Source organism: Dama dama, chromosome 12 (assembly GCF_033118175.1).
Source record: "Dama dama isolate Ldn47 chromosome 12, ASM3311817v1, whole genome shotgun sequence".
Classification (NCBI taxonomy): domain Eukaryota; kingdom Metazoa; phylum Chordata; class Mammalia; order Artiodactyla; family Cervidae; genus Dama; species Dama dama.
Window position 1 is genome coordinate 37,231,774 of NC_083692.1, and position 26,993 is coordinate 37,258,766.

The following is a 26,993-nucleotide window of genomic DNA, read 5'->3' on the forward strand; positions in this document are numbered from 1 at the left end:
AACCCAAGAATATTGGAGTGGGTAGCCTGTCCCTTCTCCAGCATATCTTCCTGACCCCTGCGTTGCAGGTGGATTCTTTACCAGCTGAGCTACCAGGAAATCAAATGTATTAGAATGTAAATTTGAACTAAATCATAACAATTCTGTGATTCATTAACTGGACTGTAGAGAAACTGATTATAAGATTTAATTCTTAGTGGATTTTTTTAAATAATTGCTTATTTAAAAATGTGAAGAAATTTGTTGATGTATAACTAGCAATATTTGACAGAGAAAATGTTGACTTTAAGGTTATCTACTGATTTGCCAAATATCAAGTCTGTGTCTGGCTTTACTCTGTTGTCTGTTTTATACTTACAAGATGTCACAGCATACATTTTTAATAACTTCTCTTGTTATTCTGTCTAATAAATCTTTCATCATTTTATCACTAAAAATTAGTTCAGAGTAGAGCTTTCAATTTAATTTTTTTGAAAAGTTTCATGTTTTCATTTTTAATTTTTGAAAATATTTTAACAACTTTGTTGAATAGAGTTGTGAAAAGAATATTTCTACAGGAGAGCTCTAGTGTGCTTCAGTGAGGGAAAGCATCTAGCAGAATGTGTACTATGCTATCTTCCCAGGAAAGCTGCATTAGATGTTTAATATTGTTTATTGCATTTTCAATTTGCACATCAGATGTTGGCTATGTCATAATCACAAATTTGGTGAGAGTAAATAACTTTAGTATTGTAAAGATGGGGTGTTATTAATCTCTTATGCATACAAAAATGCCGTGTTTTGTTTTTTATTCTATCTATACAAAGATGTTAAAAATGGTGATCGTGTAGGTGTCTTTAACTGATATATTTAGATATCATTTGCCTTTTTACTTTCAGTAAAAGTAGAAGCATATATTTGATAAACATTATTAAACTAATATTTTGCTGCACTGATTTTTAATTGGAATTTATATAAAACATTTAGAATAATGTTTGTCAAATATAACTAATTTTTTAAAGTTAATACAACAAAAAGGCAAAATGGTAAACGTCATTTAAAATTTACTTTGAAGCTCAGTGTTTTTGCTTTCTTAGTTGTCTACCACCTCCCTCCCTTCTCCCTCCCTTCTCTGTTCAAATGGAGAGGATATAAGGAGAGTACAGATGCAGCAGGTCTTAAACGAAAGCGTTCCCAAGGTACAGTAATTGTAGTTTTATTTCTCCTTGTAGATATATTCCTGGCTTGTAGCTTTCAGTTGTGTCTATAGCATTCAGTTGTACTTAGAGCATAGAAATTACTAGTTTTATAGAAATGTATCCAGTGTGTTATTTTGGTTAGTATTAATTAAAAGTGGTATAAATATTTGTGAGCCATGTGTATAGTTTAGCAATGGGATATTTGCCAATATTAACATGCTTTAAGACAATGTGAATGGTTTAGAGAGAAACAAAATTTTGTTGGCTTAACACTGTTAATATCTTGGTCTTATAGTTTTAATGTTTTAAGAATATGTTGCTCAGAACTGTTTTAACAAAAATGCAGTTTTGAAACATTGGATTAAAAGGCTTAAAGTACTGACTTAAGGATCAGACATAGATTTAGGAAAGTAAATAACTTAAACTCTTTGCAAAACATTTTTTAGTTTATGGAAAGTTCTTTTAGTTAAAAGTTTTTACACTGGATTTGTGTTTTGTTTTGTTTGCAATAGAAGGTATTATTCAGGTTTGTTATGTTAATTGCATCTTGGTCTTGTGTTAAATGTTAGCAGTAATGTGTCCTGGTAGGTCAGGAAGATATAAATTGGTTTTTCATAAATTTTTGAAATGGCATTTTTAACCATAACTCCAAAGTACATTTTCTTGGCAAGGATTTGCTTTTCATTGTATTCTAGTAGGAAATACCTTTTCACAAAAAGTGTCTTATGGTCTTAGATCTTGACCAGGACTCTATCCTTGAACAGAAGAGTCAGACTCTGTCACTAGCTGGCAGAGTGGCATTAAGTGGCAAGTCACTTAATCCCTTTCTTTATACCTCTATATGTTTATATATAATGGGAGATAATATTTTGCTTAAAGAGTATTTCAAGGAAATAAATTAGGCACAATGATTTGAAGGTGACTGGTTTTATAAAGGTATGTGAATTTTTCTTACCTCTATATAAGAGATAAAGAGAAAAATTTAAGTCCTTAAGACTATAAGAATTATCAAAAGATGAATTGGTGGACATGTTTTGAGAACTACCTTAATCTGTTGCTTCCACAAACATTATTAAATTTGTGATACATGCCAAATGGGATGCTAGGACTGTGTTTGGTGTTAGTGATACAAAGTGATTAAGGTATAGTCCCTGCCTCACAGAGTTTGTTATTCCCAGAGAATATAGGTTTGGCTTTTTTTTTTTTCTTTAGAGCTCATTTTCACCAAGGATACCTCATTACAGAAATGAAATAACCATACTAATTTGAACATAATAGTAGGAAAAAACTGATTTCTTTTTAAAAGCTCTTTCAACTTTGAAGTTCTGTTATGGTGAGCAGTATCCAGTGATAATTGGCTTTAATATCCATTCCCAAAATACCTTATATTCTAATAAATTAGGTTATTCTCTTCCCAGTTTAAAGATTTTTTTTTAACCTGAGTCTTGTTTTATCTTATGCTGAGTAGTTTCCACAGAACAAAAAGTAAAGTCAACAGAAGAAATGGAACCTAAGTTTCTATGTCAAAGGTACTGAGGACTTTCATGAAGGTGTATATTCCTTAGACCTAAGGAATGATCACATAACCTGAGAAAGCAGTTCTTTAATAATCAAATCATATTTCCTAAAGAGGTTAAAATTATGATCATTAAGCCAGCTTTATTCCATGTTGTTCTAACAAGTTGCCTCTTCCTATAGCATGTTTAATAATTTATAAAATTAAGTCCCTGTCCGTGACTTGTTTCACATCGATATGTGTTTCAATAAAACAGTTTTTTGTTGAACTGAGTTAAGATATTCATTCAAAAAAATCTGTTTATTATAATTTTCACTTAAATGAAGTTTGTCTTGGAGACCTTCAAATTTTTCCTTTTTGCAACAGCTATTCATAGTTTCAAATTGAGTCGAAACCACGTGGACTGGCACAGTGTGGATGAAGTATATTTGTATAGTGACGCAACAACATCTAAAATTGCAAGAACAGTTACTCAAAAACTGGGATTTTCTAAAGGTATTTGTTAAATATTATTAGAGTTTGTCAAAATGTTGGGAATCTGACTTTTTCTCTTTTATTTAAAATAGACAATTCAGATTTTATTTTCAGTATATTTTAAATATGTATTAAGTTTAATGACAGTTTCTACCCTGTTAAACTAACCTTTATTAAAGTGACTGAGTTGACATGTATTCATTAATAAATAATTATATGTTAGGAATGATCTGGCAAGATTATTAAGGATGTTTTTTTACTTCTCAAAGCACAAAAGCAGTCAGACCTGAGGCAGTGATGTGAAATAAAACATAGCAATTGAAATTGTGTCAGTTGAAACAACAATTGACAAGCAATTGAAACAGTGTCAGGAAAAGTGAAGACTGGAAATTTTTCTTTGGATTTAGTGAAATATAGATCATTGGTGACTTAGATGAATTTCTGGGACAGAGACAGATGGGCATGAGTTGAAGTTTAAGTAGAACTTGAAGAAATGGAGGCATTGAGAATAGACAAATCTTTAAACAAAGCAAAATTGACTAAAAGGAAGAAAAGAGGGACTGATACCTGGAAAAGATGTGCGTGCATTATCAAAAAATATTTTTTCAAAAATTTTTTCTGTCTGATAATTTTTTTGCTGTCTTTTAAAATTCTTTGATGATAGATGTGCTTACACATTTATTTGTTCATTAGTTGTATTTGTTTTGTGGATTATCACACCTTTAGCCCATTTTGCTATTTGGATGATTCATTTCACTTTTTGATTAAAAAGTTCTTTAATTAACTTACTGTGTGTCATGTTTTGCAAGATATTTTCCCGTTTGTCATTCATCTTTTATCTTTTCTTCATAATATTTTTCTTAGAGATGTTTTTAATTTTTATGTGCTCAGTTCATCTTTTTTCCTTTTTGCCTTATTGTTTCTGGCTTCACTGTCATGTCTAGTTCAGTACTTTTTATTAGAGCTGATCATTCTATATCTTACAAATTTTATCCCCCCTATTTTTTGCAATATAGTGAAAATGCTATCTCTCTAATAAGTAATAAGCTTAGAACCATGATTTTCCCACAGCATCAAGTAGTGGGACCAGACTTCATAGAGGTTATGTAGAAGAAGCGACATTAGAAGACAAGCCATCTCAGACTACCCATATCGTATTTGTTGTGCATGGCATTGGACAGAAAATGGACCAAGGAAGAATTATCAAAAATACAGCCATGTGAGTGTTTTGATGACTACAGTCTCCATCTAGTCAGAGTCCAAATTTTTGTCCAGGGTATAATATAGTTTAATCGTTATGCCACATGTTTCTCCGGTGCCAGCTATTCTGTTTTAGTTGTAGATGAAGCTTTTGGACCAAATTTTGAGAATGATCATATCTAGGTGATGATGATGATATTTATTTGATTTTTTTTTCCCTTTTAACATGGAGAAGTGAAGGGATAAGAAAGCCTTTAATGTATTATTAGTTTAAACTAAAGTGAAGTTGAAAGCAAGAAACAAGTTGGTTTTAAGTTTCTATGTTAATCTCTGAATTGCAGAAACTGAGAATACTGTATAATTCTGAAAAAGCTAAGAATTGTGTAAATTGCCAGTTAGCAGCTTAACTTGTCCAATTAATTATAGCCAAAGGAAACTGAACCCTAAATTTTACAGAGAACAAACAGTGGATGTTTTGCCAACATGCTAGGCAGGTTATTTACCTCAGTTATTTATATTCAGCTTTATTCTAAAAGCTTGTTAAGATGTTGGGAGAAGGAATGTTCATATATGAATTTCAAAAATGTTTAGGACGGTGTGAAAAGGAAATTTTAGAGTTATGGCTTCCACCCATAACTTTGCTCTCAACTTGGCTCTCTTCCACAAACTTGGCTTTCAACTTGCAGCCAATATAAAGAAAAATCTGATCAGATTTATAATGTGATGAGAACAAATCAATTGTTGAGAACACAGTTTATCAGGTTCTGAAATTTCAAGTAAATGTGTTTCTTGAGTCCTGATAAAGCAAATACTGTATGATAACAGGAACTATGTCCTCAGCAATATCTCTATAATAATACAATGTTGAGTTCTATTTTACTTTTTATTGTAACACCTTTTAATGCCAGCTGATGGATTAAAATAAAAGTACGTTCAATCTGAAAAAAAAAACAAAAAATCTTTGTCAGACACTGCCAGGTCATTCTGATCCTTGTCATTCTCTGTAGCTTGTATTACAGAGATCTCTTCCCTCTGATTCTGATTTTCTTTTCTGATGATTTGTGCTTCCCACAATGTTTACATTCTTGTGGCAAGATGCTAATCTTCTCCTTGGTTACCTAAGGACTCTGAGAAGTAGGTTTAATAACATGTTCTCTCTGGAGCTGTTCATATTTGGAAAGGTACCAGCTTGATTTCTTTGGGTGCAAGTGAGGGAAAACTTAACTCAGAAGGAGGATTCAGTAGTCCGTAAAACTGAGAAGTCTAAGATTTGCCAAACAAGTCATCAGAATCCAGTTTCTATCCACTCTACACACCTTCATTTTTTAGCTATTTTCAGACATCTCCTGTGGTTCTAGATGTGGTTTATATCATCTTGTATTCGAGTTCAAGAAGAAAAAAATTAGGCTTTTTTTCCAGAAGTCCCTGCTAGTCTATGCATTTTAATGACTGGTAGTATCACCTGCAACTGTCTGAATCTGTACACGGCCATGATCTGATCTGCTGGACTTGTCAGCTTTCCATGACACCACCTTCATGGCAGAAAGTGAAGAAGAACTACAGAGCTTGTTGATGAAAGTGAAAGAGGAAAATGAAAAAGTTGGCTTAAAGCTCAACATTCAGAAAACTAGGATCATGGCATCCAGTCCCATCACTTCATGGCAAATAGATGGGGAAACAGTGGCTGACTTTATTTTTCTGGGCTCCAAAATCACTGCAGATGGTGATTGCAGCTATGAAATTAAAAGACGCTTACTCCTTGGAAGGAAAGTTATGACCAATCTAAACAGCATATTGAAAAGCAGAGACATTACTTTGTCAACAAAGGTCCGTCTAGTCAAGGCTATGGTTTTTCCAGTGGTTATGTATGGATGTGAGAGTTGGACTATAAAGAAAGCTGAGTGACGAAAAATTGGTACTTTTGAACTGTGGTGTTGAAGAAGACTCTTGAGAGTCCCTTGGACTGCAAGGAGATCCAACCAGTCCATCCTAAAGGAAATGAGTCCTGAATATTTATTGGAATGACTAATGTTGAAACTGAAACTCCAATACTTTGGCCACCTGATGCGAAGAAGTGACTCATTTGAAAAGACCCTGATGGTGGGAGGGGTTGGGGGCAGGAGGAGAAGGGGACGACAGAGGATGAGATGGTTGGATGGCATCATTGACTCAATGGACATGGGTTTGGGTGGACTCTGGGAGTTAGCGATGGACAGGGAGGCCTGGCATGCTGTGGTTCATGGGGTCGCAAAGAGTCGGACATGACTGAGCGACTGAACTGACTGACTGAACTGACACATTAGAATTAGATAACCATAGGAAGAGGTATAGTCAAAAGAATAAAATATTTAGGAATAAGTTTAACAAAGAAGTGTAAGATTTGTACACTGAAAACTATAATACACCAATGGAAGAAATTAAAGAAGACTTAAATAAATGGAAAAGACAACCCACATTTGTGGATTAGAAGATTAATGTTATTAAGATGGCAATACTTCCTAAATAGATCTAAAGATTCACCACAATCCCTATTAAAATTTCACCTGTCATTTTTTGCAGAAGTTGGCAGGCTGATTCTAAAATTTACATGGAAACGCAAGTGACCCAGGATAGCCAAAATAGTCTGGAAAAAGAATAAAGATGAAGAACTTTGCAATGATTTGCTACAAAGCTACAGTAGTCAAGACACTGTGGTACTCATTGGTGTGAAGATAGACCTAGATCAATGGAATAAAATTAGGAGTTTGATTGATTTTCAACAAGGTGCCAAAATAATGCAATGAGTAAAAGAATAGCCTTTTAACAAGTGGTGCTAGGACACCTGGATATCTGCCTGCAAAAGAATGAAGTTAAAACCCTGCCTTATACCACATATAAAAATTAATTCAAAGTGAATCAAATACCTAAATATAGAGGTTAAAACTGTTAGAAGAAAATATAGGAGTAAATCTTTGTGATCTTGGATTGGGCAGTGGTGTCTGAGATATAACGTTAAAGGTAAAAGCCACTAAAGGGACTTACCTGGTGGTCCAGTGGTTAAAATCTACCTTGCAATGCAGGGAATATGGGTTCAGTCCCTGGTTGGTGATCTAAGATGCCACATGCTGCAAGGCAACTAAGCCCACGTGCCTTGAGTAGAGAATCTTGCCCTTCAACAAAATACTCAACATGTCACAACAAAGATCCCACATGCTGCAACTAAGACCCAATGCAGCCAAATAAATATTAATAAGTAAGTAAACAAATAAAAAGCCACTAAAGAACAAAAAGATAAATTGGGCTTTTTCAAAATTTAAAACTCTAGTTTTTCAAATAGCACTATCAGGGAAGTTAACAACAACACACAAAATGGTAGAAACATTTGCAAATCATATCTGATAAGGGTCTAGTATTTAGCATATATAAAGAATATCTACAATTCAATCATTAAAAAAATGAATACCCCAATTTTTTAAGTGGGTGAATAATTTGAATGAACGTTTGTCCAAATAAAATATACAGATGGTCCATAAACACATGAAAAGATGCTCAGTATTATTAGTCATTAAGGAATTGCAATTCAAAACCACAGGGAGATACCACTTTCTGTTGACTGCAATGACTCTTATCAAAAATACAGAAAATAGCAAATGTTAGCAAGGATGTAAAAAAAAATAAGAACCCTCATGTGTTGTTGATGGAATTGTAAAATAGTACAGCTGCTTTGGAAAAAACAGTTTGGCACTTTCCTCAAAAAAGTTAAATGTGGAGTTAACATGTGAGCTAGCAATTCTACTTCTAGGTGTAACCCAAGAGAATTGAAAACATGTATTTGCAGAAAAACTTCTTAATATTCAGTTCAGTTCAGTCACTCAGTCGTGTCCGACTCTTTGCGACCCCGTGAATCGCAGCACGCCAGGCCTCCCTGTCCATCACCAACTCCTGGAGTTTACTCAAACTCATGTCCATCGAGTCGGTGATGCCATCCAGCCATCTCATCCTCTGTCATCCCCTTCTCCTCCTGCCCCCAATCCCTCCTAGCATCAGGGTCTTTTCCAGTGAGTCAACTCTTCGCATGAGGTGGCCAAAGTATTGGAGTTTCAGCTTCAGCATCAGTCGTTCCAATGAACACCCAGGACTGATCTCCTTTAGGATGGACTGGTTGGATCTGCTTGCAGTCCAAGGGACTCTCAAGAGTCTTCTCCAACACCACAGTTCAAAAGCATCAATTTTTCAGCACTCAGCTTTCTTCACAGTCCAGTTCTCACATCTTAACATTCACTGCAGCATTATTTATAATAGCCTCCCCCTCAAAAAAAACTAAATGCCCATCATCTGGTGAATGGATAAACAGAAGTGATATATTTATACAGTAGAATGTCATTCAGTCTTAAAAAGCAAAGAAAACTGATTCATGATACAACATGGATGAACCTTGAAACACTATGCTAAGTGAAAGAAGCCAGACACAAAAGACCATATATTATAGATGTTATTTATCTGAAAAATCCAGAATAGGCAAGTTGATGGAGACAAAGTAGATTTATGGTGTCAGGGCCTAGAGGGAAGAATTATGGGATCTGACTACTCTGGGTAGAGTGTTTCTTATGGGAATAATGAAAGTGTTCTGAACTTAGATAGTGGTATTGGTTGTACAACTCAATAATACTAGAAGCCACTGAATTGTTAAAAAAAAATAAAGAAGAAAAAGCTACTGATGTCATGTCTAAAAGACACAGAAGTAAATTTGTAGAGACTCACCGACCAGAAAGGAAACATTTATACCATGTAAATGCATATGTGAGCATCAGTAAGGATAATAACTACAATGGGTTAGAACAGTTCAAATATGTTTTAAATCTATGAGTTAGTAATAATGTCAAAAAATATAAAGCTTCTTAACTGAGTATTTAATTGTTAATAAAAGAGAAGAATTAACCACTTATCCTGCCTTTTCTCAGTTCATACACTAACTATTTGATTGTATCACAAGCCAGCAAGTATTTGATGTGGGGAAATTTCTCTTTCCTGAAGTGTAAGGAGTGGTGAGATTTAAAAAGCACTTTTTTGAAACCATAGTAAATTAGTGGAGCTAAGCAGTGATCACAGCATTTTCTAGTATCACCAGAAAAAGAGAAAACCAAGTATATATATATATCTGTGGAGTAGTAGTCTAGCCAAAACAGTATAACTTGAATTTGATCGGGCCCCTGTATCACACCACCAAATAGGGAACAAGAAGCACATTAAGGAACTCTGTGGGGATACCGTCATTAAAAATTAGACTGAGAAACTACAGGGCATAAAAAGAATTACAAAGCCGAAAAAGAGAGGGATCTATAGATTAAAAGACACTTAAGAGACATCAAACAGTTGCAATGATTGGGCTGTATTTGGAGCTCAGTTCAAAAGTTTAAAAAAAATATTTTGCTGTACCTTAATTTTCAAAGTAGGATTTAAAAACCTATATTGTGTGGAGAACAAGTATAGAAATAGATGAAATATAAGACAGGCCACAATGTGCTAATTATTTAGAGGTAGGGTATTTTATTAGGAAGACATAGCGGTCCACTCCAGTATTCTTGCCAGGAGAATACCATGGACAGAGGAGCCTGACCAGCTACAGTCCATAGGGTCACGGAATCAGACATGACTGAAGTGACTTAACACACACACCCAGGGTATTTTATTATATATTGTCTCCACTAAAGACTTATAATTATTTAGAATATAGTATCAGATGACAGATTTAAGAAAACAGTTCTGAAATGAAGGTGTCCTAGTATTACAGACTATTGCATAATGTAGCAGTAATTTAAACGTAATTGGACAGAGTTATAAGCAAGTTGGAAGTGTTACGATTGAAGGCATTTTATACCATGTAAATGCATATATGAAGTTACTCTGATAGAGTTTTGTTTTGTTTTGATTTTTTTAAGGATGAGAGAGGCTGCAAGAAAAATAGAAGAAAGGCATTTTTCCAACCATGCAACACATGTTGAATTTCTGCCTGTTGAGTGGCGGTCAAAACTTACTCTGGATGGAGGTACATTTTGTTTAAAAATTAAATTATTTAGTCAATGGGAATGAAGTGTTTTTAATTTATTTGTCTTGAGGTATACTCACTCTTTGTTCTAGATTATTTAGGAAAATAAAATCCATTTTTTTAAAAAATAAATATATTGACTTAACATCATTTTGGACCACTATATAGATTTCTCTAATAGTACAGTGTTCATGAATGCTCTAACGTTTTTGACAGAAAAATGACTTGTCAATGCTTTTAAAGCATTTGTTGTCTACAATTTCTTTTTTGTTGTTGTTGTTCTCTACAATTTCATATGAGCTTACAGTTTCTTCCTGATAATTTTCCTCCTTTGTATTTGGAAGATAAAATCTTAGGTTTTTTGTTTTATTGTCATTCCTGCATTCCTTGGACTGATGAATTTTACTCTAACACAGAGAAATTACATAAAATGTGCATCTTTCTTTACAATAAGTTTTGTCCTTTGAGTATTAAAATCATTAAAATAGAATATTTAGGTTGATGCTTTTGAACTGTGATGCTGGAGGAGACTCTTGAGAGTCCCTTGGACAGCAAGGAGATCAAACCAATCAATCCTAAAGGAAATCAGTCGTGAATATTCACTGAAAGGACTGATGCTGAACTGAAGCTCCAATACTTTGGCCACTTGATGCGAGGAGCTGACTCTTTGGAAAAGGCCCTGATGCTGGGAAAGATTGAGGGCCCAAGGAGAAGGGGATGACTGAGGATGAGATGATTGGATGGCATGACATGAGTTTGCAAAAACTCTGGGAGATAGTGAAGGACAAGGAAGCCTGGCATGCTGCAGTCCAAGGGGTTGAAAATAGTCGGACATGACTGAGCAACTGAACAACGACAAAACGGAATAAGAGATGATATTTGCAAGTGATATGACCAGTAAAGAATTAATATCGCACAGCTTATATAACTTGACATCAAGGAAAACAAACAACCCAGTTAAAAAAGGAGCAGAAGACCTGAAGAATATATACAAATGGCCAAAAGGCATTTGCAAAGATGTTAACATTGTTAATCATTAGAGAAATTCACACCTGTCAGAGTGACTATCATCAATAAGAACACAACAATGGAGGCTTCTCAAAGTACTAAAAATAGAGCTACCATATGATCCAGCAATTCCACTCCTGAGTATATATTGGAAAAAAAAATGAAAATACTAATTCAAAAAGTTATGTGCACCCCAGTGTTGATAGCAGCATTATTTATAATAGCAAAGGTATAGAAGTAACCTCACTGTCCATCAACAGATAAATGGATAAAGATGTATATATACATCATAAAAAACAATGAAATTTTGCCATTTGCAGTGACATAAATGGACTTGCAGGATATTATGCTAAACAAGACAAAGACAAATACTGTATGATATATATGGAATCTTTAAAAAAAGCAAACTTGTGAATATAACAAAAAGAAACAGAACAAATAGGTGGTTACCAGGAAGAGAGGGACAAGAAAGGTGGAGGGGATTGAGAAGTACAAACTACTGCATATAAAATAAATAAGCTGCAAGGGTATATTGTATAAAATGAGGACGTTAGCCAATATTTTACAATAACTAAATGGAGTATAACCATTTAAAAATTTTGAGTTACTGTGTTCATCTGAAGCTTATTGTACATCAACTGAACATCAATAAAATTTTTTTAATTTAAAAAGAGAGATCCTTAGCTTGTTTGTGATTTAAAGGAAATGTTTTCAATCTTTCAGCACCAATAAGTGCATTGATGTTTGTGGTAGTTAAATACCCTTCATCATTTTTCAGTTAACAAATAGTAAAATTTCAAGAAGGTAAGTTTCATCATATTCAAAGGTCGTCTTGAATATTTAAATTTTAATACAAAACACTTAGGGAATGTATTTTTTTCACTGTTTTTTCCCTAAAATTATCGTCTCTTAGTTCATTTTTTTTTTTTTAACTTGTAGACACTGTTGATTCCATTACTCCAGACAAAGTGCGAGGTTTAAGGGATATGTTAAACAGCAGTGCAATGGACATAATGTATTATACTAGCCCACTGTATAGAGATGAAGTAAGTATCATGATTATCTTGTTGCTATTGGGTATTTTTTAGAGTGATAGCATGTGTGTCCTGAATTTTAACATTTAATGTTCTCTTTTGTTTTACAAGCAAATGAGAATTATAGCCTCTATTTCATAGTGCTTTTGATAGTCTTATTAAACTGTCCATTGGGACCCTTAATGTTGTAACATGATAACAATATTGTAACATGATAATATTATAACATGATAATCTTGGAAGTGAGAGTTTGGTTAGAAAATAGCTCTGTGAAGATATGTCAGTTTTCATAAATCTGATTAATATCTTTGGGTATTGTCCTCATAAAAGTTTTGGACATGTAAGAGTTTTGTATATAATAGGCCTACTTCTATTGTATCATTTCTATGGTGGATTTATATAGTTCTCAAATGGTAATGGTGCTCATACATCACAAAAGTAACCCTAAAGGGGGTGAGGGAGTGAAAGTTTAATCAGAGGGATGAGAGAATTTCTGTGAATGCAATTTGTCACTCCACTGGTAAGAAAAAAAGAATTCCGTTTCATTGGAAATAGCAGTATTAAGTACCCAACATGTATTAACTTGTTTAATTCTTACCTATGAAGTCAGTATGACTAGTATCTTCATCTGAAGGATGAAGAAACTAGTATAAGGAGTAATTACCAGTAGGGCAGCTGTGCTGCTCCAAGCCAGTCCTTCGCGGATTTTGTTCGTTCACATTCATTCCCTAACTTTATCCAAGATATCTTTTATATATCTATAGAAACATGTTTGCTTAGTTGCCGTAGGAGCTTCCTTCTCTTCCAACTACCATTCCCTTAGGATTTTTCTTTATTTCTCTTTCTATATTCCCCATTGCCATATACCAGTATTGGGCAAGGTTTGCCTTGATCTATTTGAAAACAGTAAAAGTAGCTACAGGCTTCTCAGGTGGTGCAGTGATAAAGAATCCGCCTGCCAATGCAGGAGATGCAGATTTGATCCCTGGATCAGGAAAATCCCCTGGAATAGGAAATGGCAACCTGCTCCAGTATTCTTGCCTGGAAAATTCCATGGTCAGAGGAGCCTGGCAGGCTACAGTCCATGGGATTGCAAAGAATTGGACATTACTGAGCACACACACACAAGAGCTGCAAGCGGAACTGCTCTTCTGGACTTTGTTGTTCAGTCACTCAGTCATGTCTGACTCTTGGCAACCTCACGGACTGCAACACTCCAGGCTGCCCTGTCCTTCACTGTCTCCCTGACCTTGCTCAAGCTCAAGTCCTTTGAGTCGACAATGCCATCCAACCGTCTCATTCTCTGGACTTAATTCTGATCAAAAAGAAGGCCTAGTCGGTGAAGTAGAATTCTAATACCTTCCATGTTTATAGGCCTTTATAGTGTACAGTGAGTATTGAACTATAGTATTGCAAGTAAACCAGTGAGGGAAGGAAAAGGGAAAGAGAAGGGCTGAAAGCATATTACTGTACACATACACACACACACACACACACACACACACAGAGGGAAGGAAAAGGGAAAGAGAAGGGCTGAAAGCATATTACTGTACACACACACACACACACACAGAGGGAAGGAAAAGGGAAAGAGAAGGGCTGAAAGCATATTACTGTACACACACACACACACACACACACACACACACACACAGAGGGAAGGAAAAGGGAAAGAGAAGGGCTGAAAGCATATTACTGTACACACACACACACACACACACACAGAGGGAAGGAAAAGGGAAAGAGAAGGGCTGAAAGCATATTACTGTACACACACACACACACACACACACACACACAGAGGGAAGGAAAAGGGAAAGAGAAGGGCTGAAAGCATATTACTGTACACACACACACACACACAGAGGGAAGGAAAAGGGAAAGAGAAGGGCTGAAAGCATATTACTGTACACACACACACACACACACACACACACACACACACACACACAGAGTTGGTAGTATCCCTAAGAAGGTATCCTGAGTCTTCAATACTAACATGCTCTGAGTCATGTCCTCCAAAAGTAGTACGTGCTTTTTTAAAAGTTGACATTAATATCCAGAGAAACTAGAAAGGGAAAACTGTCACATTCAAACCTCTGACCATTGGCGAATGATGACTGAGAAAGTGATCACATTTTATTTTGCTCTTGTATCTTCAAAGATATTCTCCTCAGAATGGAATTGAGTAAAACAGATATTCGGTAGGAGAAGGGAACTGATAGCTAATGTAAGTGAAATGGAAGGAGAACACCCAGGGCTTTAAATTAGTTGGTTTTTTGATCCAGTTGAAGTTAATGGAAGAGAACTGACAACTTGTTTCTGAGATTCATCTGCAATCTTCAGCAGTGTTTCCGAAACATGCCTAGTTAGAACAATCACTTGTGGTGCCCGTTAAAAATACCCCCATGGGGGGCATTGCAGTTGAGGATATTAATGTGAATTTATGACTTTGAAAATAAGTGGGTGTATGTGGATAACATCTATATATTTAAGCATACATGTTTAAACATATATATGATGTATGTTTATGCATGTATTATGCATGTTATGCATATATATATATATATGCTTGTATTTCCTACCTCTGTCCACTGAAAGGACTAAGAAGCAGACACCCCAACCTAATGAACACACCTAGCATGCAGATCTTTGCCTAGTATGGTTACTCCCCACTAAGAAAAAGTAGAGTTTCTTGGGAAAATGGCTTCCAGGACTAGGGCAGGAGAGGTTCAAGTCAAAGCTGGAAGAACTTGTTTTGACAGCAGGTGAAAACTGCTCAAAAGAATGATGAGGCAAGACGCATGGACACAGAATGACTTAAAGAAGCAGATCCCACTGACCAAATCTGGAAGGATTTGAGCACCAAAATAATTAAGTAAATATTATTATTTATTGTAAGCTTCCCAGATGGTTCAGTGGTAAAGAATCCACCCACAATGCAGGAGCCTTGGGTTCAATCTCTGGATCAGGAAGATTCCCTGGAGAAGGAAATGGCAACCCCTCCAGTCTTCTTGCCTGGAGAACCCCATGGACAGTGGAGCCTGGTGGGCTGTACAGTCCATGGGGTCACTAAGAGGCATACACGACTTAGCAACTAAACAACTATTACTTATTGTAAGGAATTATTAGTATATTTTATAGAATTATAATAAGGTTAATGTAGTTAAGAATTTTAAATCATTGAAAAATTTGTAAGTCCTTATCGCTTATAAATAGATAAACAAATTGGGAAGAAGAGAGGTCCTTTGCTTACAGTAGAATGCCCAGGGCTTACTGGTGAGTGTGGAAGGACAGCTGGAGGAAAGGGCTCATTTTGCAGCCGTCGTCATGGTAGGATCAGGCAGGAGAGGACTGGGCAAGAGTCATTCGTGAATGCTAGAATGAGGGGAGTTGTTTGATGCGGAACAGAGTCTTTGCATAGTCTTAAAGTGTATCCTCTCAGACTGCTTTTAGTTTAAAAATAATGGACTTCCCTGGCGGTTTTGTGGTTAAGACTCCATGTTTCCACTGCAAGGGACATGGTTAATCCCTGGTTAGGGAACTTAAGATCTCACATGCTGCACAACCAAGGGGAAAAGAAAGATCTTTAAACAACACTAACTAAATCATGTCACTCCCTGGGTTAAAATCTTGGTTGACTCTCATTAGAATAAAACCATAATTAAAGAAAAAAAATGGAATGGCTTTTTAAAAAATAAAGGTATACAGTGGAAAAATCAAGCAACACCTTTATGGGTTGTTTCTAAGGCACATCCAGAGGACACAGCATAATTTACGCAGCATTCCAATTAGGAGGAAACGTCAGATGAATGTAAAATGAGGATGTTGTCATTTAAAAGTAGGAATTAAGACTGTATTATTTTAAAAATGTTGATATAATAAGGAAAAGAATGGCTGTGGAAAACGTTTCAGATATAGAAGATTAGAGAGACATGACAGTTAATTTTAACTTCTCATACTAAACTATATGCTATACTAGATCAGAGGAAACACTACAAAGGGTATTATTAGATCAGCTGACAAAATCTGTATGGGACTAGATTAGCTGAAATATATGAATGTGAATTATGAAGTTAATAACAGCACTGTGGTTGTGGAAGGCTTAGGAAATATACACTGGAGTATTTAGGGGTAAAAGACCATGAAATACGTAACATGTCCTTAATGGGTCACAAAAAAGTTCTGTGTGTGTTAATAGAAACAGAACAAATGATAGGGCAAATAGAAAAATGTTCACATTAGGTGAATCTTGGATAAAGCCTGTGAAAGATCTTTGTACAGTTTTTTATTTTGCAACGTTTTATAAATTTGAAATTACTCCCAAATGAAAAGTTACGAAAAAGAAACTAAAAAACTACTCTCGCAGCTTCCTTCTCTGGAGATCCTGACTCGGTGGGTCTGAGATAGAGCCTGGGAATTTGCGTTGTTAACAGTTCCGCAGGTGATACCATCAGAAAAGTTTGGCAAACATTGCTTAAGTCATTGTGAAGAATGAAAGAAAATAAAAAAGACTTAGAAGTAGGCAAAAATTGTTCTTATTCTTTAAAAAGGAAAGCTAATTCTGCAAATCAAAGTTCATTTAGCACAAGGTTGATCTTGGGCAGGGCTTCCCTGATAGCTCAGTTGGTAAAGAATCCGCCTGCAATGCAGGAGACCTGGGTTCAATCCCTGGTTTGGGAAAATCCCCTGGAGAAGGGAAAGGCTACACACTCCAATATTCTGGCTTGGAGAATTCCATGAACTGTTTGGTCCATGGTCAGACACGACTGAGCGACTTTCACTCCTTGGTACCAGGCAGTATCTAGACTAAATTATTTTTCAGTAGTGTATGTTTCCTAAAGGAAGTAATGACAAATAACAGCCAGCAGCGATTCTGTAGGATTAAGGCCTGTCTGGTGAATGAACCTTGTTAGGTTTATTTGATAGGCATAAATAAGAGCCTTTTTCCTCTTCTTCTCAGCCTTTGTAGTCAAATAGATGCAGTTTTAAAATCTGCCACTTAACTAGCTTAAATAAAGTTTCTCAATTTCTCAGCTTCCTCACTTAAAATGGACATAAACTACACAATTGATAAAGATTGTCATGGGGCTTCCCCAATGGCTCAGCAGGAGGCACGAGTTAGATCCCTGGGTCAGGAAGATTCCCTGGAGGAGGGAATGGCAACCCACTCCAATATTCTTGCCCAGAGCATCCCATGGACAGAGGAGCCTGGTGGGCTACAGTCCAGAGGGTCACAAAGAGTCGGACACAACAGAAGCAACTTAGTACACAAAGATTGTCATGAGGATCAAAGATATTATGATATAGTTTCCAATACAATTCTTTGTGCTTAGATTTTCAAGTTGTAATTAAGTGTATATCTGTCTTTATGTATTTCAAGGACTACCATTTAAAAAACGAAATAGATTTATTCTGTTAATTCTAGAAAGTAAAATAAGGATCTGTGAATTGAAAATATAGAAAGGAACATGTTTGATTACTCAATGAAGAACTGTGTAATAACTAAAGCTGCCTTAAAAACACAGAAGTGTTACAAGGAAAAAAAAATTGTAAATAATGTAAGCTGATGGATTTTAACTAAACTTACTGTGTAATCATTTCACAGTATAATATCTATATCAAATCATTACATTGTACACCTGAAACTTAACACAATGTGTATCTCAATTATATCTTGATAAGACTGAGGGAAAATTTTTTTTTAATAGAAGTAACCACTTCTGGATAAAGGTACTCACTGAGGTAGATGCTGAGCTCTTTATCCCTTTATATGGGTGTTACTGAAGGGACTTTAGCTTCACAGGAGTTTGAATTAAATCATCTCTGAGGCCACTTTTCACTCAGATTTCTTCAGTGCTCATGGGAGGACCCTAATTAGTGATTGTGCACTGAAAAGTTGTGCTTCGGGGAAAATTTTTATATACTGAACAGTACTTCTCAGGTCATACTTTCTGAGGACCAGTTTTTGGTTTTGTTTTTTTTTAAAGGAACTAACTCCAGTCTATCAAGACATCATAGAGAGCCTTTGGCTCTTTTCTTCAACCCTAAATAAAGTAACATGGAAACTCCAGAGAGAACTGTTACCTCTTTTGTGCAACAGAACTGTCTTTTCAACGGCTTTTTAAAAACGGAGAACTAAAAAGAACTGTCATGGTCCTATCTTGCCATTGCTATTTGAAAATTATTTAATTGATGTATATGACTAAAACTCAATAAATTACTTTTTCTCATTAAAATTTCCTGAAGGAGAGAGAAGAACAAATGACTAATTATGTTCTTCAGCCATATTTTAGGTGTTTAGAATCTCTCTTGAAACTGCTGGATTTTTTTCCATTTTGGTTGACTTTCTTGATAAATTTTAATTTTTGAGCAATGGTTATGAAAATTAGAAACTTTTAAACTTTTGAAGAGCCATCTAATGCTTTCTCTGTGTGAGAGGTTAGCTAAATTGATTAGATAATATTATAGAGTTAATAAAATTAAGATAATAGGGTATATCATTAATCTTGGTTCAGATATCCCGAACGAATATAGTTGGTCACAAGGGGATCCTAGCTGGAGGAATATAAATGGATCAGAAAGGAAAAGGGGAAAAATAAACCCTAATTAGAGTAGACTTTTTGGATATAACATCAAGGTGAATTTCTTCTTTTGCTGCTGAGTGGATGATTTATAAAGACCTTTAGAGGTAGTGCAGAACTGATTTGCGCTAAAAGTTGTCTTTCAAAATTGTAATGTGTATTGACCACAAATGTTCCTATATATGTAAGCTGCAGACAGAGATTTTAAGTTCTACTATATCTGGATATGTTCTAATAAGGGAACACAAAGATTAGTTCTAGTCACATAGAAGATTATTAAAACAGATGAAAACATCAGCTCTTCAGAAACTATACATTCTCTGCTTCAGTCCATGGTAAAATACTTTAGTGTTGAATAAGACTTTCTCTTTGTTGGATATTTACTTTTTATGATTGCTAGATTAAGGAAGTTATTGGTATAATGAGTGATGCTTTAAATTTTTAAAATATGAAATAGCTTAATCACTGGTAGAGGAACTGGTAGATCTTTTCCATTTTTTACTATTTAATTTTAATGGGGGTGGTATTTTAAAAAAACAAAAAAATTGGGTTATCTTTTGCCAAAATACCTAGGTATTCATCTTTTAGTGTTTCTGGACTTCATGGTAGGAGTTTTAAAATCAAGCCCTTCAGAAGTAAACACTATCAACAAATGTTGCTTTTAAAGAAATGTATTTTATTGAAAAGTTAGCTTTTTCAATACCTCCCTCATGTAGATTATAAATTAGGAAAACTGCAAAGTTTTAAGGGTTGGTTCATATTCTTATCAAAGCCAAGTCCAAAGCATTACATTATAGCTCCCTTTGAACAAAGCATGTAATTTCACATCATACTGCCTACTTTTTAAATTCTATTGACTAGAATTACCTACAACCCATGTCTTGGGATATTTTTATATGCATTTACCACTAATGTGTGGTCCCCAGAATTGCTGAATCTGAAACTCTAGGATGGAGCCTAGCAATCTATATTTAACAAGCCCTCCAGACCATGTACATGGTTTCAGTAGCTTCAACAAGGACCTCAGTATTGTACAGTAGAGGTCTGTAACCTCTGTGAGGTTAACAACCAGAACATTGCACCTTCATTCAACTCACTGGGAACCCAGCCAAGCATGATTGCTCAAATAATTTCCAGTTTGATTCTACTAAAGAATGTTCAGTGAACCAAATGGAGGCGACTTGTCTCTAGAAACAAAATAACAAGATATGGAAGCAATTAATAATTAATGTTTGTATGTCTGAATAACAGCTGATGTATTAAAAAGAACTGAAATGAGAAATTGAGTATCAGGAAGTTTATAACCGAATAGTAGTAAGCAGTGATAGGAAGAGGAGAAGACTACCTGAAAAATCAGGTCAGGGCCCTGTATGAATGAATTTGAGTAACAAAAGAACCTTGTTCTTCTCACTTCATAGAATACTTCAGTAATATTTATTAAAGCTAAATTTCAAAGAAAGCAGTTTTATAAAGAAAAATGGCTAAGATATTTTCCACATTATTAACTTCTAAACCTTAAAAAATTCCTACTTTTTAAAAGTATTTAAAAATACTTCATATTACCAACATAATGGGAATTTTGGAATATGAAGTACATCAACATAACCACTTTCCTTAGTCATACAGTGACCTTTCATTACATTACTCTTATCTAAATGCAGCAAGTAATAATGCATATAATATAATAGCATATACAATATGTTAGTAACCCTGTTATCATAAATTCAGATATTCTTTTCCTAAGCTTACTGTGGCTTAAAAAGTACAGGGTACAAGACTTTAGAATAGCATATGAGTCCATTACAATGAAGAAAAAATATCCAGAGGCTTTTTGGAGATCTTACTAGAATCCACATGGAACTTTTTTTTTTAACACATGAAACTGTTGGCTGCAGTAGTTGGTTTAAGGACTGTGAAAGGATCTGTGTGGGTAGCATCTGTCTTTATTCTTTAGTGTTGCTATGGATTATAATATTAATGTATACCTTTACATTGGGAAGATCCCCTGGAGAAGGGAAAGGCTACCCACTCCAGTATTCTGGCCTGAAGAATTCCATGGACTGTATAGTCTATGTGGTCACAGAGAGTCGGACATGACTGAGTGACTTTCACTTTTACTTTACATCATTTCCTGTAGGGTTCTGAAGCAGCTGAGTTAATTTTAATAATCTAGATATATCTATCTAGTAATATATTTTTCTTTCTTAGCATATTTGAGTTTAGAAATAACATTTATAGAAGTGATTATTCTAATTTGATGTTTTCTTGTTTGAAACAGCTAGTTAAAGGCCTTCAGCAAGAGCTCAATCGATTATATTCCCTTTTCTGTTCCCGGAATCCAAACTTTGAGGAAAAAGGGGGTAAAGTCTCAATAGTGTCACATTCCTTGGGATGTGTGATCACTTATGACATAATGACTGGCTGGAATCCAGTTCGACTCTATGAACAGTTGCTGCAGAAGGAAGAAGAGTTGCCTGATGAACGATGGATGAGCTACGAAGAACGTCATCTTCTTGATGAACTCTATATAACAAAACGACGGTAAAATAACCTAATCTCTTAAAAGAAATTAAAATGTCTTCATGGAATCACTGGACTTCTTAGTAGAAAACTTCAGATTTTTCATAATAAAGAAAAAATACACGGTTTAGGGTACAGAATAGAATATTCAAAGATTGTTGAATAATATGCCTAATCAAGCAGAAGACTATTAATTTTGATACTAATTACATGTGTTTTCCTATAGCATAAAATTACCATCTTCCTCTTTTTGCTTTTCTTTTTCTTCACAGTTTATTAGAAATGAAATCTAAAACTTATTCCATGCTGAGTCACTGTGTAGAAGCTGATGAGCCTCCATCTTTATTATTATTCTGAAAATAATTTTAAAGCCCTTTTTTCTTGGCAAATATATTTTAGACATTTTATAATTATTTAATCATTTACAACATTTCTGATACTATCTTTTTTAGTTGGATTCATTGTCTATTTTTTTCTTCTGATACAACTGGTAGATAGGTTAATTGAACAAAATATAAAACGTAAATCAAGTAGAAAGAAGAGTATAAAAATCACACATAAAAAAAAAATCACACATAATCTCATGTGAGAACTGTTAATGTGTTAGAATGTTTTCTTTAAAAAATAGTAAATATTTTATTTTATCAGACGCACTTCAGAGATTATAAGTATCCATTAAGTTAATAAGCCCCTGGTTCTGTTAATCCTGGAATATGCCTGATACTGTGTTTTAATTCTTTGCTACATTTCTATCTTCATCTCTAATTACATGCTCTTGTTCTCTTGATGGTCATTCAACTGAGTCTAATAAATCTGTGAAATGTCACTCATTTTGATAGCATTATATAAAACAGCCAATTTAGTTAACTTAAACTTTTACTCAGGAAGCATTGAATTTATTTTAGTCATACAGAAATGGTCTAAGGATTTCATTAGAATTTTATTAAGAAGTACCATAGGGAAAATGCATAAATTTTATAGTATCAAAGTAGCTAATAGTTTTGAGAGAAAATGTCATGTTGCAAACTTTAGCACTGTGTTTTTTGTTTTTTGTTTTTGTAACGCTGTATTTTAGACAAATTCAAGTAAAAATGTTTTTAACAGGTTTAGAAAATGAACTGAACCTTTTTAAGTTTGTTCCATTGTTTATTAAATGTAAGTACATACAGAACATTGTATTAGGAAAAAGTGGAAATAACTCAAGTGTTCATCAACAGAGAAAGGCTAAACTGGGTTTATCTATATGATGAGCAATTAAACAGTTGTTATAAAGAGTGAAGTAGGTTAGGAGGCAATGAAGTGAAAAGATTGCTAAGATTCATTATTAACTGTAGAAAAAGGAAAGACATAGAAAAGGGTATGTGGTGTGAACATTTGGTATGGTTTTTTAAAAGTGTATATATGCCTGTATGTGCCTCACATTTTACTAAAGATTCCCCCCACCAAAATCTATTAACAGCATCTATTGGAAGAATAGGGTACTTTACTAATTATTTCATAAACTTTTATAAACTTTCTGTACCACAGCAAGTTCATTTATTAAATACTGTCAAGAATTAATTTGAGGGATTGGATGATTTCTTTATGCTTAGTGAACTAGTGAGCATCTAGTACTTAAACGAAATTCTGAATATGAATGTGTACGTAATCTCACACCCCTCCCTAGGCTGCGAGAAATTGAAGAACGGCTACGTGGTTTGAAAGCATCATCTATGACACAAACACCTGCCTTAAAATTTAAGGTAAGGAAAGACAGATGAGATTTTCATTGTTTATCTCAATTTTTTTTTTTCAAGCATCATTTAACGCTTAGGGATCAAATGAAATCTTAATTATTCTTTGAAGTGAGTCTTTTTTTGAACGCTTAACAGTGTGTTGGACCCCGCTGGTTTCTAGATTCTACTAAGAAAAGAATGGACAAGACTCAAAATACATAACACAGCGTTACTGGGGCTATTATATAGAATAATATGTAGGCACAAGAAGGAGGTTTAATTTTGCCTAAAGGTTTTTAAATGAACGACATTTGTATTTAATCTCTGTAAATTGGGTATTGCCCAGTAGAGGAAAGAAGAAATGCTCTGTTCTTAAAAGAAACAGCATAAACAAAGGCATGGAGGGATATAACTCATAGTACATCCAAAAATAGAGACAGATCTGGGAAATATCTAATATTTAAAATTAAATGTTTGTGACCAACTAGTTTTATATGGTAAGAAAAATAGCTGAAAGTATATCAGTGATGATTCCACGGATGGAAAGCTGGCGTGTCAGCTTAAGTGTATGACAGAAGCACAAGATGTGCATGTAATGCAGTTAGTTTGGAGCAAGGTGAGCAAACCAGTTCAGCTAGAATATACAAGATGCAGGGCACAGGGGCTGTGGGAAAGTAGGAAGAGAACTTAGATTTGATGGGACAGTGGAAAGCTTTTCAGGGTTTTTGAGCATCAGAATAGATCTGTCTTAGCAGTGGTTTAAAGAATAAAAAGTAGCAAAGAGACATTGACATTGGCCTCTTGGAAAGGACACAGCTTATAGCTGAATAACAGCTTATTTGCAATGTTAAATGGAGCATGACATAAATTTCCAGTTGAATATATGCCCATGTCTAGTGTACTGTGTTACCTCTTCCTGATACCTGTTTCTTTTATCATAGGAACTTAACATATGGGTTACATGATGGAATGATGCAGACATACTTATTGAATCTATTTCTCTGACTTCTAAAGTTTTTTTTTTAACTTAAACATTTAAAAGCCGTATGATAAAGTTATAAGATACATTCAAAACCCATAAGAGCATGGCCTTTGGAGTCACCCCCACCTGGAATTTGAGTTCCATATCTACCACAATTATTGTATATAATCAATGTTAAATATGTAGAATTGCTCTGATAGGAAAAATAAACTCTTCTATTTCATGTCCTGGGTTTTGTTGGTTATGATCCACTAAGTATGTTAGAATCTCAAAATTCAATTATCACCTTACTAGAATTTATGCCCTTGTCAACCACAAATTGGCACTTGCCATCTACCTCCATAAGGATTAAATCCTGTGCTGCTGCAGCAGCCCCCTGAAAGGAGTTCAGGGTGAAGAGCAGAAATGAGGCATTCTGTCCTCGGGGCGGGGTGTGGGGGGCGGCGGGGGGTGGTTGGGAAGACTAGCAGGACAGGTCTTCAGATAGCTAGGTAATTTCCAGAGCCAATTTTATGAGCACAATTCTTGTATCTCCTCATGTCTTTAAAAGCACTAAAATTATTCATAGTGATGACTGTTCCTCGTGACTAGCAGAAACCTTCTGGAAAAATATGTGCTTGACTGCATGTATTCCTTCTTCACCAAAATCACATATATACTGACCTTCCCCCCTGCATCTTTGGAACAGTTTCTCAAAGCTACCTGAGGTGCTGTCTCCCAGGATGCAGTCCTTATATTGCCCCAAATAAAACTTAGCTCACAACTTTACTGTTGCATGTTTTTTCAAGTTGGCACCCTATAGTTGGTATATTTTTCTAATACATGGTCATGTGGTCTAATAATATGAATTTTTAATTATATAATTACTTACAGAGAAAAATATATAGATAACTGAAATTTAATATTCCTAGGTAGAAAAGTGGTAAAGAACCCACCTGCCAATGCAGGAGATGTAAGAGATGCTGGTTTGATCTCTGGGTCAGGAAAATCCCCTGGAGAACGAAATGGTCATCCACTCCATTATTCATACCTGGAGAATCCCATGGACAGGACAGCCTGGCAGGCTACAGTGCATGGGGTTGCAAAGAGTCAGACACAAATGACTTAGCATACACGCACAAAAAGGAATATACAATGCATTGGCAAATTTATTTAGAACTCCAGAGTTCTAAAAGAAACAGAAGTCTTATATGCCTGTTACCTGGCAGATGGCTTTACTTTCAGAATAAAGTATTAGATTTGTCACATGTGACCACTGAACTTTAAAAAGAGCAAAAAAATATTAACAAACATTGGTCTGAAGAGTAGAAAACTTTGATTGTGATCATGAGGCTTTGCCACTAACTAGTTATGTAATTTTAGCCAAATTACTTAACATCTCTGAATTCCTCTGTTCATTGATCTCTAGACAGAGTACTTAGACTAAATATCTAAAGTGTTTCTTCACCCATAAAATTCTTTGACAGCTGTAGATAACACTAAAGCAATCATTACTCTTACTGGAGAGATAAGTAATTCCTTTGTGTTTGTCAATCAAGCTGCAAATCAATCATAAACGAAGTTGTTTAATCCATGGGTTTAACGATTTAACAAACATTTATGAAGTGCCTGACCAATGTATAAACCATTTTTCTGGGGTGTACGTGTGTGTGCACACATGCATGTGTATATCAAGCAGAAAGGATTTACAGAGCTTTCTCTTCTATCTTAACTATTTTTGTATCTTTATCTTTTATTCTTTTCTCACTTTATAGAAGAAGAAATGAGAGGAATCTTTTCAGAATTGATGCTTTCATCCCTGTCACTATTATTCCAGATGCTTTTTCTTATATTTTTAATTTTTCTTAATACAGTTCTTCAGCCTTCAAACATCTTTAAGTTACTCCATTATTTAAAAACAAAAACTTTCTTAAAGTTTATTTAGCTTAAAGCTACAATTTCAAACTATGTATTCATTCATATATATTTTTTCACTTGGAAAAAAAATCTCCAGGGGCATGGGAAGAGATTAAAGGTGTGTAAGATTGGAGGCAGGGACACTGTTAGAGTATAGTCCAGAGGAGAAGAGATGAAGTGAAATGTTAGAATCTGTTGGAGTGACTTCTTAGATGTTGGAGATAAGAGGGAGGAATTAATTTGTGATATCTTGAATCAAGATATGGAACATATGCGAGAGGTAAAGTGGGTTTAGGAGGGAAAGCTATCATGTTCTGTATGTAATCCAGTACTAATGATGACCCTGTTTTTCTTGAAGCGCTCTCCTCCCTTGACTTCCATGCTGCTGCATTATCCTGGTTCTCTTTCTCTTTTAACCCTCTCTTCTGTAGTTTTATCTCCACCTACTCATCAGGTGCAGATGTTCCTTATAGTTCTATCTAAAGCCACTTTATTCTATGTGATTCCTAAGCAGTTTTATCCATTCTCTCAGTGTTCATCACTTCTATGATGGTGACACATAGACTTGGATGATGACATATTCAATTCTGTATCTCCTGTCCGAAATTCTCGGTTACCTGTTAGATATGTTACAGATACCTCAAGCTAATTATGAACAAAAACATGGTTTACTTAGAGTTTCCTGTTATGGTTCATAGGTTAATTAATATCTTCCTGGTCAGTCAGACCCAAATCTTACAAATCGCCTCTGACGACTCCTTTATCCCTGTCTCCATTCGAATGTTCGTGTTGATTCTATCTTAATCTCTCAAATTTACATTTTTGAATGGAACAACTTGTCCTCCTAGGTACAGATTATCT

At 34.9% G+C, this 26,993-nt stretch overlaps 1 protein-coding gene across 4 annotated transcripts in view; it reads left to right on the forward strand.

The window, feature by feature from the left end:
* DDHD1 (DDHD domain containing 1) overlaps positions 1-26,993 on the forward strand; it is a 68,080-nt gene that overhangs the window by 25,342 nt on the left and 15,745 nt on the right. For 2 of the 4 annotated variants that reach the window (XM_061157030.1, XM_061157031.1), the window contains exons 3-9: positions 1,077-1,178; positions 3,061-3,189; positions 4,240-4,387; positions 10,287-10,393; positions 12,341-12,447; positions 21,298-21,560; positions 23,206-23,281. In XM_061157030.1, the coding sequence (XP_061013013.1) occupies positions 1,077-1,178; positions 3,061-3,189; positions 4,240-4,387; positions 10,287-10,393; positions 12,341-12,447; positions 21,298-21,560; positions 23,206-23,281 (932 nt within the window). The remainder of the gene's footprint in view (positions 1-1,076; positions 1,179-3,060; positions 3,190-4,239; positions 4,388-10,286; positions 10,394-12,340; positions 12,448-21,297; positions 21,561-23,205; positions 23,282-26,993) is intronic. The other 2 variants (XM_061157032.1, XM_061157033.1) reach the window with 1 other exon arrangement.